Source organism: Mesitornis unicolor, unplaced genomic scaffold, assembly GCF_000695765.1.
Source record: "Mesitornis unicolor isolate BGI_N332 unplaced genomic scaffold, ASM69576v1 scaffold5954, whole genome shotgun sequence".
NCBI lineage: Eukaryota > Metazoa > Chordata > Aves > Mesitornithiformes > Mesitornithidae > Mesitornis > Mesitornis unicolor.
In genome coordinates this window covers 5,929-19,122 of record NW_010179293.1, presented here as the reverse complement: position 1 = coordinate 19,122, position 13,194 = coordinate 5,929, and the positions used below count along the sequence as shown (strand labels likewise).

Here is a 13,194-nt window from a genome sequence, read left to right as displayed (position 1 = left end):
TTTCCCTACCCTTTCTTGAAGGAGCTGGATAAATGATTAACTGAAAAGCACTCTGGCCTCAGCTTTTCAGGTGATAGATCTGGGAATGGGAGATGTTGCTCCGCTGCCGCTCGGTTTCGTGCTTTTTCCTGGATTACCCACTGAACCTTATGATCCCCTTTAATTGAATGCAAAACAATTCCGAGGGAATACGTTTCACTTTGAAATTAATGCCTGGTTTTGAGGGGAAAGGGACCGCGGTGGAGGAGAGGAGGGGGGAGGGGAGGAGACGAGAGGGGCAGGGGACACGCACACACACTTTCGCTATTTGTTCATTAAAATTAAAATAAGAACCGGGTCTTTCAGTGGCAATTGGTCAGACGTTGTCCCCGGACTTTCTAGTTTTGGCCAAGTCAGACCAAATCACCAGTTACAACAAAGTCCTGCAGGTATAAAGGACAAAGAACTTTTTCCTCATTTCAGGCCGAGTAGGCAGATAAAAAGATTTGAAGGCAGTTTGATAGCTGATTAGTAATAAGTTTGACCACGAGGTATGTTAGTAAGAAATATAGGAAATATTTCTTCTGATTCATTGTTTGACTGACCGACTGTCGTGTTAATCGCTAGGGTTATTGTAACGATATCCATAGCTTAGCGCCTAGTTATTCAGCTGTTTTCAGGACATAGTTCTATTTGGTTTTCGTGTTGCTGAAATGCTCTTTTATTTCCATCTCCTCTTGACCATGTGCGTTTGAGCGCCTTTTCACGCGTTTGTGGAGAGCAACCCAACAGAGAGCATCACCACCACGAAAAAAAAAAATCCAAACCCTTAGACTTAATGTATGCACAGAAAATTGTAAACATGTAAAGAACTGAAAGCTTCACGCTGAGTTTCGCCATGCTCCATTTCCCCACCATTTCCTGCTGTCGTTTTAAAGCGATCTCACTCATCTAGAGATCCCGTTTGCAGGAACAGTATGCTCATAATTACTAACAAATCAAGCGGCTACTGTTGCTCTCCCGGTTTATTGATAAGCTGAAGAGAAATGGAAAGGGGAGAAGTGACAAAGGGGCTGGAAATAACCACAGGAGAAAATAAAAAGGGAAGGAGAGAGAGAGAAAGAAAGAGAGAGAGAGAAAGAGAGAAACAGAAAAGGAGAAAGAAGAGAAAAAAAAAAGAAGAGAGGGATAGACAAAGAAAGAGAGAGGGCAGATATTTTGTAAGGTGAAATTATGTGTTTGTGAATGCTTACACAGAGTAAATAGAGTTTGGAGGTGAAAGAAAATAAGATAGTTTCTGTTGGGGATAACAAGAATTAGAAGTGCTGAAGTTAAAGCAGAAGTGGTGGAGATGTTGCGTTTATCCGTGTGTGTTATTCTCTATTATTTTAGGAGTTATGGCAATCCCTAACCAACTGGGGAAGTTGACATTGACTAAAAAGACACTCTACATTGCAGTTTATTTACATACACGCAGGGATTTGACACATGCAGCTGCACACACGGCCGTGTATATCCCTTCACTCACTAAAACTTCTACATTATGTTATCTCTGGTAATGCCTGGGCTGGATCTGAAAAAAGCTATAGCCATGATAAACATATAGATATGATATAGATAGAGATAATTCATGCCGTGGCAAACACTTTTTTTGAGGCAGCATTAGGTAATTTACAGAAGATATAGAGTCTAGATAGAATACATCTCTCTGAAGCTATGAAATCGCAATAGATATGCTTACACCGCCTGGTAAGCCTCTAAAATTGGTTTAGAATTATTAGACTTTGATGAGGATGTTCATACAGTCCTTTTTTGGGGAGGCAGCGGTAGGCAGAAAAGCTGAGGAGCTCTCAGCAGAGCTGGGAAGGGAGCCAGTCTGCTTTCCAAAAGCAATTGAAAGGAAAAAAAAAAAGACCCACCAAACAAACAAAAAAAAACCTCCACCGAGCACGTGAAAATCCATATTTCAAAGGTTAACTAATGTAATGAGTGCTCCAAAAGGCCAAAGCGAGCGGGGGGGAGAAACATTTGGGTATTGCACGGGTCCCTCTCTCTTTAGTGAGTTTGGACTAAGATCAGATGTTGGTGGAATTGCTGCCTCTTGTTTAATTTCTCAGTTCACTGGACAGTGACCTGATAAACTGGTCACTAAATATAGCCACTGTGAAGGTGTACTGGAACCACTGAGCCTGTGTATTTGTCCGAAGGAGAAAAAAAAAAGTGCCAGTCATGAAAATCTGTCTGGTGGCACTGCTTTAATGTAACGCTTTTTTATTTTTTTAACTTTTTCTTGATGCTTTACTCGAATGATGTTGCAGAACATTGTGTGTGAAATAAGAGATATATCTATGTATAGTAGGGGGAAGATAGATATATATATATCTCTATATCTATACACACACACACATATACGTGTATGTGTGTGTATATATGTGTATATTAATCTGCCAGTATTATCTCTGATACTCCAAATGAGTCTTTTCCTATAGAATCAATGGCAAAAAAAAAATCCTATTAATAGTGACGAAAGCAGGAGTGGGCCTCCAAGTCTTTTATAACTGTTTCTGTGCCATTCTCAAACTATTTGAAACTGCCTTTATGAGCTGCATTAAGTGCCTAACTAAAGAAATAGGAATCCATTTCACTTTCCGATTCCCTGAAGTAAAGCCACTCAAAATAATTTGTTTATACTGGAGCCTATATACAAGGCATATGAAGCAATATGTATATCTAAAATCGACATGCCTTTTTGGTTTTTAGCTGTTATAGAGCTTTTATTGTGGGGGTCTGGTCTGGCAGTAGGAAATGATCTGTAATAAAAACAGTGAAACACGGTTGTGTCTATCCCATACTCTGAGGTTATAAAATTGGCAATTGCCCAGTAGTTAGCACTTGGTAATATATTAGGATACCCGATCTTATTGTTTAGCAGCTCCAGACGACTTAAATATCCCCTCAACGCTAATGGTTTGATTCTCCAGATATGTTGCAAATAAACAGGGTTTTTATGACTTAACTGACATGTATTATAACTACCTAAATAGCTGGCATATGTGCATAATAGAACCCTATTATTTGCCGAATTGGTTTTGCAATTGATTGAGTGGAAATGGGAGACTGGGAAGCAAGATCTGCTCGACGAGGGTGTGTAATCAATTATTCTTCTCCTCTGATACATGCCCGGACTCTGCCACCAGCAAACCTCCAATTTAGGAGTATATTTTCTATAAGGAGAGGCGTGTTTGCCATGATTTCGAGAGGAAGCAGCAGTAGCAGCTGTCAGCTCTTATTAACTCCTGCATAAAACATACCTTAAGTACGGTTTGTTATCAATTACTTGCAGAAATGAAACAACTGGGAAAATGCAGCGAGGCTCCCTATAAATTAAAGCTATTGGGTGATTGATTAGAGCACCTGCTGTAAATCATAACAGTTACATGCAATTATGAGGGAGCTATTTAAGTTCATTTGTAAACAAAATTCATGTCACAGGGGAATTGCTCTCATTTTGAGTTTACGCTTTTTTTTATTTATTTCTGAGTGTGTCTGGTTGCTATTATAGGAATTTGTTCATTATAATCCCCTTGGTTACTCTTAAAATAAGAGTAGTTTCTCAGAGAAAGAAATATTTCGTTTTATCCTGGACAAAATAACATGTTTTTATTTTATTTAGTTTTGCTTTATTGTTCTGTTTTGACTTTCCTTCCCTTCCCTCATAATTTCCTTTAAATATATGTTACAATAATTAGACCAGCTTTATTTAGGGGAGGGAGAGTTCCCATTACTTCACGGACAGCACAATAAGATCAAGGTGGCAAACGCCATGGTTAGACCAGATTTTTTTTTCTGGTGTTCATTTTTCTGAAGGAAAAGACTCATTTTATTTCATAAACCAGACTTAATAAAACCACAAAGCAATAACAGAGCTGTCTTCTGGTTGCTGTATCCTCCAGCCTTGATACTTGTTTAAGAAAGCAACTCCCTTCATCTAGTGATTTTATTCCTGGCTCAGCTTAACAGTAATGGAAACATTAGCAAAAAAAAGTAAATTTTCCTTTTTTTTCCCCTCCAGAAAGGCGCTGTCCGTTGTACAAAAGGCATCGGGGGGCTCTGGGTGAGACACAGGCTCAAACCCGAAAGTTGCCAGGTGCTTGCCAATATGTATTTTATTTCCCAATGATCAAACCCCGCATAGAGGCTGTACTGCACCACCCTTCTCTCCATCCATCATTCATGGAGCAGTTTCCTAGAGGTTGGGGGAGCAGCACCCTTTAGGTTGCTGGAAGTAGCCAGAGATTCAAAATTCCCTTTCATTTTGCTGTTCTGTGCATGTCAGAGAGACTGTGGTTACCCTGTACCCCTCCGTGTTGTGATGATTTTTCTCTCTCCCCTCTTCCCCTTTTCTTTCTCCAGTTCCGGTTCCTCCAAAATCAGTTACTTCTTTGATGATGAATAAAGATGGCTTCCTGGGTGGAATTTCAGTCAATACCGGCGAGGTGTTTTGCTCTGTACCTGGCCGCTTGTCTTTGCTTAGTTCAACTTCAAAGTATAAAGTAACTGTGGGAGAAGTTCAAAGACGCCTTTCTCCTCCAGAGTGTCTGAATGCATCCCTCCTAGGAGGAGTCCTTAGAAGGTAAGAGGCTGGGTCGAGTGCATGGACATGCCCATGTGTGGGCATCCATGCATGCACCAGAGATATTTGATTGATGGTAAAGATTGTTGCAAATATGTATTGATCTTATTGCCATAGGATTTGTGTGTAACATTCAGGGTGAGGTGAAAAGACGCTGTATTCAGTCATTGAGATGAATACGTGGAGACCAGAGAAAGATTTGACCTTGTATATTTTCTGTCAAAGCATCTCCAAATGAAGGAACTGAGACAATAATTTTTTTCACTCTTGTGCATAGACACACTTCCTACCTGTTCTTTTTCTCCTACTACTTTTCTCTTAGCAAATGGACAAAAGAAAATGCCATGAAGGCTGTATTGAAGTTAGATGTTGCAAGATGAACTTGCTGTATTTCAGGACTTGATTAATGTCTTTCTAGGGATTTCCTAGATAAATCCCTGAGGTTCCCTGATAAGGCAATTAACATGATCCCACATAGGACATTACTGAAATTGACAGGGGATTAATAGTCAACCTGTAAGGTAGGTAAGTACCTGACTGAACAAAAACCATCAACAGATAGCTTTGAAAGTCAGAAACTTAGTGCTTCATCTAGAGAAGGTTGCTACAGGAATTGCTTACTGTTGGTCTTGAGGCCTTTGCTGTTTAACATTTGTGCAAATCACCTGCTAATGGTGGATTTTGCTAAGTACCTCAGAATAGCTGATGTTGTTGGTACTGAGGAAAACGAGGAGCAAGGAATAACTTGGAGACCTGGTTGCCATTCCATCATGTCAAGTAAGAGATGGTACATTTAGGTACCAGCACCAGGAAATTAAGCTCTGAGGTCATCAACTGTAAAGACTAGCAGCAGAAAGGCCTTTATCTTCTTGACAGTGACTGAAAGACTATAAATTGTCAGCATGGATTGTCTGTAAGAAAGATGAGCTAAGACTCTATCTCCAGTCAGAACAGAGAAGAAGTCATTATATGTTATGAAATACCAGTTCATTGAAGACAATGAAGAGCTGAGAGTATAATCCAGACTGGAATGCATGGCTTTGAGACAGAAACAAAATTCAATTAATTTGGCCCTGGATAAATTTCAGATTGCGTTTAAAAGTTGCTAATCTTAGAGGGGGGAATATCTTTCCAACTTCTGTAGCAGCAATTGGGCAACGTTGACTGTAAGGCATTTTAAAATGAAGTTGTTGTTTGGTTTGGGGTTTTTGCTTGTTTTGGTTTTTTTTTTGCATGTTTGGGTTTGTTTTGTTGGTCGTGGTTTTTTTAATGTAAAAAAAAAACTCTGTTATTATGTCAGGGGCTCCAGCTCCGTGTCTGGAGACGAGAGGGAAAGTCCTGCTACATGCAGTCAGTCACCCAAAAATACACGTGAGAATTAAGGTCTCCTAAAATAGACACTGCTCCATGTGAATGTCTGTAATCAATGTTCAGCTGTGATCCTTGCCAGTGAGAGCAGCAGAGAATTGTTACTTACAGATGCTAACCTGCCTGCTCATTCTGTACAACTACAAATGGAGCAGGGAGGCCATCTGAGAGATGCACTGTAGAAAATATAATTATCAAGGTAAAGAAACATCATTATTGAACTTCAGTGGTTTTCTGGAGATGGCCCAAGCTATAATCATTGGTTGCTGCTGACTTCAGTTCCTATCTTGGATCTAAATTTTAGACAAGCTTTTGGTTCAAAGCAGATGAAATACAGAAAGCTGCTCTCTTGCAGTTCTGTCACCTAACCCTGTTTACTTTGATATAAAATAGTGGAAAGCCAGACTGGCTTCTCTGCCGTTTCTGCTCTCTTTTTACTAAGTGTGACTGCTAATTCTTAAACAAAGTTTAAGTAAACACTAAGGGATATATGGGATAGACTCTGATCTTAGGTGTCAAAACTCTCCCTGATTTCGCAGGTAGCAAGATTTCAAACCTGGGGGGTTTACATATGTATCGGCGTCCGAACAATAGCTCTGTATTTCCTCCCCTATAGCTCACTCATCCTTTTATTGTCCTTATCAGTAACCTCCGACAGATATTCAAATCTTCCTTCAGGCACTCAGTTCCCTCTCTGTAACGCACCCTGCCCTCAGGTGCGCTCTTCCTCTCAGCATCACCTCTCCGCACAAAAACACACTCACGAAATGGTTTAATAAATATTTTCCTCCTTTTCTAGTTATCCACAGGCACACATATTCTTCCCATTCTGGCTCTTTCCTGGAATAATCGAGGTTTTAATTCTCCTCCTGCCCGTTTCCTCCCTCCATCCTAATACAAGTTGGTGTTATGCAGTAGGAGCCCATTTAATCTCTAGATCAGAACCCTGTCCATTAATTATTGCTATCTGACATGATTTGATTTCCCTGGATAAAATAAGGAGAAAAGTGGGTTCATCCCCACTCTCACCCTTGGGAGAAATTAAGCAAATTTCAGCAAACCCGAGCAGAAATCAACACACCTAAATTCGGGGGAAAAACCCTCCCAGGCTCCACCGACTGCACAGATGAAACGTTTCTTCCAGAAACACTGCGGGGATTAATCATTATGTTAATTTCTTTGCCATTCTAGAGCCAAATCGAAAAACGGGGGGAGATCTTTGCGAGAAAGGCTAGAAAAAATCGGTTTGAATTTACCAGCCGGCAGGCGTAAGGCTGCAAATGTCACTTTACTCACCTCCCTGGTGGAAGGTAAGCCGGGCGTCGCAGTTCCCTTCACACCCCTGAACTCCTGTCTGACATTTTACCAACTGGGAAAAAGAAAGAAAAAAAAAAGAGACTAGAACTTTTCGGGATCAGGTGGGAAAACCTTGCAGAGGTGAAATTCGGGGCGGGTGAGGATGTACATCCCCAAAAATGAAGTCACTGGCTGGAGGGTTACTGATCCCTCTGGATGGCAAGAATGAGGGGCGGTGTGAGTGTTTGTCTATGTGTGTATCTCTGTGTATATATGAGTGTGTCACTCTGCAGGGCAGTCCCATTCCTCATTGCTATTAATTTCCAGCCTGCGCTCCCCTACACCACGGTCCCGCTAATTCGCTCTTCTTGAGCTTATTTATGGCCACTACAGGACGCTCACTGAGGAAAAATAATACATTTTTCAAATTTTATTTTTCTTTTTTTTTTAAGAAGCCAGAGCAATTTAAGTCACAGAGGGCAGGCTGGAACCGAACAAAGAGAGGCAGGAGAGAGGGAAAGGGAGGCTGAAGTTTCACCTCATTTCAAGTCATTTTGTTGTTCAGCATGTTTCTTTGATTTGTTGTTCCTGTATCGAAAAGTAAAATTTAGAGGCACTAATATGTATAGGATATGTGTGTGTTTATACTAAGAGAAATTGGATCTTCTCCAAAAGACATCACCGGAATAGTATGGATGCAATTATGAATTATATGTATCTACATTACACATACACACCGAGAGGCGTATAAATAATCCACTTATCTCTTCTGCATATAAGCATGCATAAACATTTAGGCTAGATATTAACTTTTCAGCTCTTTTGATTGAGTTATGTGAGTGATAAGACCTTACCACATGCGGAGCTGAAGGCAAACTCTCAAAAAGACGGGGACTGAGAAAAACGAGCTCTTCCTGGTACCCACACAGAGGTTACACCGAGTGTGCAAAGCACGTCGTAGGTTACGGTTATAGGGTCCCGCTACAGGAGATGTGAAGCACTTCAGGTGGGACACAAAGTTTAGTGCGGCTTTCCCCCATACCCCCCAGCTGCATGTTTGACAACCGCGGCACCCTGCTCATGGCAAAATAACCACCTCCCCGAAAGTGGTTTGATGTTATGTGTGGTTGTGATGTGATGCTAAAATCTGTCAAGTGTGCAGGAAGGTGCACATCACTCTCTTCTCCCCTTATTTCCTTTCAAATCAACATTTACCTTGAGAGAGCTCCCTGTTTTTTCTGGAAAAGTCTGCACCTGCTGGAGAATTTTTTTTCTCTTCTTATCCCCTCCCCGTCCCCCCAGGCAGGCTTTAACATCGTTGCTATCGTATCGCCTAAAGCAGAACCGCTCCGGCCAGCCCCGGCTGAAATCACCCCAGGGTAACATGCCAGGCGCAGGGTGAAAGCGGCGCGGCCTCCCCCGGGGCTCTCCCGGGTGCCCTCGCCTTCATTAAGCGCTTTGGTGATTAGCGAGAAGCCTTGGAAAGCAGAAGATGACGTTGGAAAGCAACTCCCGATCGTTAAAAATAATGTGGTCCTGGAGTTATTAGAGATAGCTGGTTTGCGTGTTGGAGATCTTCCCACTGGTCCCTCAGGCGACGCTTTAAAGGGTTTAATGCTTTTTTCTAGAGGGGCTGAGCCATAATCTGGCGGAATCCCCCTAGAGTCTGAGGGTTTCTTTTTTATTCCCCCCTCCCTCCCCATCCTATTTTCCTCCTTTCTTCAGATTCTGTCTTCTTGTGGCGTGAAGTACATCAGTAGGAGTTGGCTGACACGAACCTCTGGAGGCGAGAAACCCGAAACCAGGCAGGCAGGAAAAGTGACAATCAAAATTAAAATAATATAATTTTTTTTTTCCTAGTAAAGGTTGCCATTAGTTGCTAATGGGAGAGAGGAGGTCTTGATGCATGCGGGTCAGTTAAGAAATCAGATTAATAATTTCAATCGGACAAAATGTTGTTAACTCCATCACTTCACAAACTTGGCCATAATAGTGATAATGAAGCAAGAGCTCTCTGTGTGTGTATAAACAAGTGTATATACATATATATGTAATGTCCCACAAATAGCTGACATTAATAGTAAATTTATGTCCACATCTGTAAAATTTTGGACAGTGTATTGAAACAGGGATAGTTTCTCTGCTGTAAGGGAAGTTTGGATCCTTTTTTCTTTTTAAGTTCCCCCCCTCAGCTTTTTTTTTTGTTTTTTAAATACCAGTTCATTTGAAGGAGTGCGTGTGTGTATGTATGTATGCTATATGTGTGTGTGTACGTATGTGTACATTCCCCAGCGTTCTGCACAATCAGCTGCAGGGGCACGGCCCATCCCAAGTGTGGTGTAGCAAAACCAAGCCTCACCAACTGCCAAACTGGCCCAGCGATTTACTCCTGCCCCCCAAAATGAGGAGGGAAAACCGATCCTTGGAGCCTGTCCCTGAGGGGCAAGGAGACGCCAGGGGGTTTCTAAACACTGCCCATAGGGAGCGGTGGGCGGTCGAGGCCAGCCCAGTCCGGGGCCGAAGGTGCCCGAAGGTGTTAATGCCTCCTCTCATCCCCTCCAGGTGAGGCCGTTCATTTAGCTCGGGATTTTGGGTATATCTGCGAAACGGAGTTCCCAGCCAAAGCTGTTTCTGAGTACCTGAACAGGCAGCACACGGACCCCAGCGACCTCCACTCCAGGAAAAACATGCTACTTGCGACAAAGTGAGTGCCAAATTGACCACTCCGCTGCTTCTGCCCCCTCCCTTTCCTTAAACCGTTCCTCTGAGCTCGTTTTGAAAGCTGATGGAGTTTCCAGCCCCCAGGTTATACCAGACCCGGGGGGGGAAGGATGCTTGTGTCACCTTATAGGGGTAAAGCCTATAGCCTCTGAATCCCTATGTGCTGGGGTTTATGCCAATGCACACTGTCCCTGTAGAGGATGTAGGCGACTATCCCATAGCTACTGTATATCGTTTCCAAGCCACCTCCAGTTCAGCAATTTTTAATGGAAAGGGGACAAAAAAATAAAATCTATGTTTTGCTTCCAGAGCGTCTCTATCTGTCCCTTCTGTTGCCCATAGGCCTGTTTGTCTGCTACCAAATTGCAATGTCTTCTCCATAAGGTTTAAAAAAACAATTGAAAGGGAAAAAAGATAAAACATCAAAACATTTTTTTTAAAAAGAAAATAAAAAAAAAGAAAAAAGGAGAAGAAAGAGTTAAGCAAAAAAAAAGAAGAAAAAAAAAGAAAAAAGAGAAAAAAGAAAAAGGGGGAAAAAAGCAGAAAAAATAACTCACCATGTTCTACTAATGATCCTCCCAACCCATCTCCCTTGGGACTCTGTGGCTGTGTGCTATATTGGGTGATTTACACTTGGCTGTGGCTCCCAGGCTCCTAACTGGGTGCTTCATGGTTTGCTTGGGTCCTCGGTGGTGGGTGCTGTGTGTCTCCACACATCTCCATCTATCTGGCAAAAAACGGGGAGAAAAAGAAAAAAAAAAAGAAATACCAGCCCAAACAGCTCTCATTTATTTCATGCTCTGGGACGTGGCTTGCCGCTGATGACAGCGTAATTTAAAGAAATATATAGAGGGTTGAAAAATCATTTGCTCAAATTTGTCCAGATGTTTTTTAGACGTGATTGGAATTTGATTGCCCTTTTCCGCAGGGTCAGAAGATATTAATGTCCCAGAACTTTAATTGCTCGCAGACCCTGCTTTGCTCTTTGAAGATGTAAAATGTTGGACTCATTACTGTTTGTTCTCCAAATTCAAAGTTTCCTCTCTTGCACTTTCTTAATGGATAATACACATAGAAGTAGACCTTTATCTTTTCCCACCCTCTGAAACCTTTATCCCACCGGGAATTTCAGAGAATTTCAGATGAGAGCTGAATGTTTTTTTTAAGGATTTCTTTTTTATTTCTTGTTATTTTTTCCTTTTCTATTTTTTTTGTCTTTTTTTTTCTCCATTCCCTGTATAGGCATCAGTCTCAAAGGAACTATTCCTTTGGGAACCCCACTAGCCCCCAGGGTTTCTACATTGCCTGGGCACCTGTTGACTTGAAGGTCTTTTGGGCCAGAGCAAAGCAAAAGAAAGCATGTGTGGGAACAACTAATGATAAAAACCAAATCTGATTTTTCCAAGGTGTAGGCAAGAGCCAGAATGTCAACTCTGATGTGTTAATTGGGATGCCACCCCCCCCCCCTCCCCGCCCTAGTACAAAATAGGAAGTTCTCGCTTTGCTCCTTGTGCAATGAAAAAGCCAGCATGGAGAACCCAAGTCCTAATCTTTCTTGACAAGGTGGCCCAGCCTGAGCAGTCTCAGAGGAGGCTTCATTTTGGCCCTTTCCTGCACCATGTCCCTGTGTCACCTGGTCGCTCACAGTGCGTGGTTGTGCTTTCCTCCAGGAACAGCATTGGTGGGAACTGCTTTGAGCCAGAGTCAGGCCTCCAGAAAGACGAGTGGTTGGCAGACCCACGGTGCATCTCCCTTTCAACCTGGTTATTTCTAGAGCCACCAACCAGGACTGGGTTTTCACAATGCTTCAGAAGCATCCTAGTGGCCGCTGGAGAGATTTCTTATCTCCAAACCTGATTTTATCTTGCAATTGCAGAAACTCCTCTCCTGAGGAACATCATCCTGAGCAGGGAGCTGCCGGCTCACCATGGCCGGTCCCCAAGCACTGCTGGTTGCAAGAAGGTCCTCTCATGGTTCTTGGCATCAGCTTTGGCCTGAACCTGCCCCTTCAACCTTTGTTATCTTGGAGAAGTGTGGGATGAGTCTAATCATCGCTTTTCTCTTTCTGTTGTCCTCTCTTTGCCTTTCTCTCTTCCATGCAGGCAACTTTGTAAAGAATTTACAGATCTCTTGGCCCAGGACAGGACACCCATTGGAAACAGCCGGCCCACCCCTATTTTGGAACCCGGCATTCAGAGCTGCTTGACTCACTTCAGCCTCATCACCCATGGCTTTGGGGCCCCCGCTATCTGCGCTGCCCTCACGGCCCTTCAAAACTACCTGACTGAAGCTCTCAAAGGCATGGACAAGATGTTCTTGAACAACAACACTGCTAACAGGCACACATCTGGCGAAGGACCAGGTAGTAAAACTGGAGACAAGGAAGAGAAACACAGAAAATGAGAGAGGGAGAGAGAAAGAGAGAGAGAGAGGAAAAAAAAGATAAAAAGAAAGGAAAAGAAAAAAGTTAAATAAATAAAAGGAGAAAAGAGAGAGATAATCTTTTAAAACAAAAGCGTCTTAATTTTAGCTTTAAAAATATCGGATTGGGCTTTGGAAGAATTCTATTAGGTAGGACAAAAATAATAATAATAATAGTAAAAAATAATAATAAAAGAAAGACAATAATTTAAGATCAGAGGAGCACAATGGCGCAAGACCAGTGGTTCAGAGTCTCTTGCCAGGAACATGTGAAGACAACCACCAGGATTTTTTTCCCACTTCTGTTCTTTCACATTTTTTAAATAATGATTGGGGGGGAGGGGCGGAGGGGAATATAATAATAATTAATAATAATAATAAAAGAAAGAAATGAATAACTTATTGGAAGAAATTGGAGAAACATTTTTGGTGTCAGTGCTTTGATTTCTTGAGCTGCACGGTCTGTCTTGCTATTACCTTTATTTTCTTTTATTTTATTTTTTAATAACGTTCTGTCTCCACCCTAGCTAAAAATGATCTTCCAGAGCCTCCCATTCTGAGAAGCCCCATCACCTCCTTTCCCCCAACCCTTCCCATCCCATCTTACCACCCTGGTTCTGTCTAGACTAGGAAAGGAGGGGAGGCGAGCACACCGACCTCTCACAAAGTCATCAACGGCAGCCAGAACCCGGCGCGGTTGGTGGCAGCATCTCCACATTTGATGCCATTAGGCAGGAAGTTTCAGGTCGCTGTAGCTCAGTCGAATTAGCAAACTC

General features: G+C 42.2%; 1 protein-coding gene across 1 annotated transcript in view; it reads left to right on the top strand.

Moving 5' to 3' along the window:
* TFAP2B (transcription factor AP-2 beta (activating enhancer binding protein 2 beta)) overlaps positions 1-12,400 on the top strand; it is a gene marked incomplete at its 5' end in the record, with an annotated part of 16,053 nt that extends 3,653 nt beyond the window's left edge. Inside the window, 4 exons of the mRNA XM_010182712.1 lie at positions 4,393-4,612; positions 7,172-7,290; positions 9,839-9,980; positions 12,100-12,400. Coding sequence (XP_010181014.1) covers positions 4,393-4,612; positions 7,172-7,290; positions 9,839-9,980; positions 12,100-12,400 — 782 coding nt within the window. The remainder of the gene's footprint in view (positions 1-4,392; positions 4,613-7,171; positions 7,291-9,838; positions 9,981-12,099) is intronic.
* Positions 12,401-13,194: the final 794 nt, after the last annotated feature.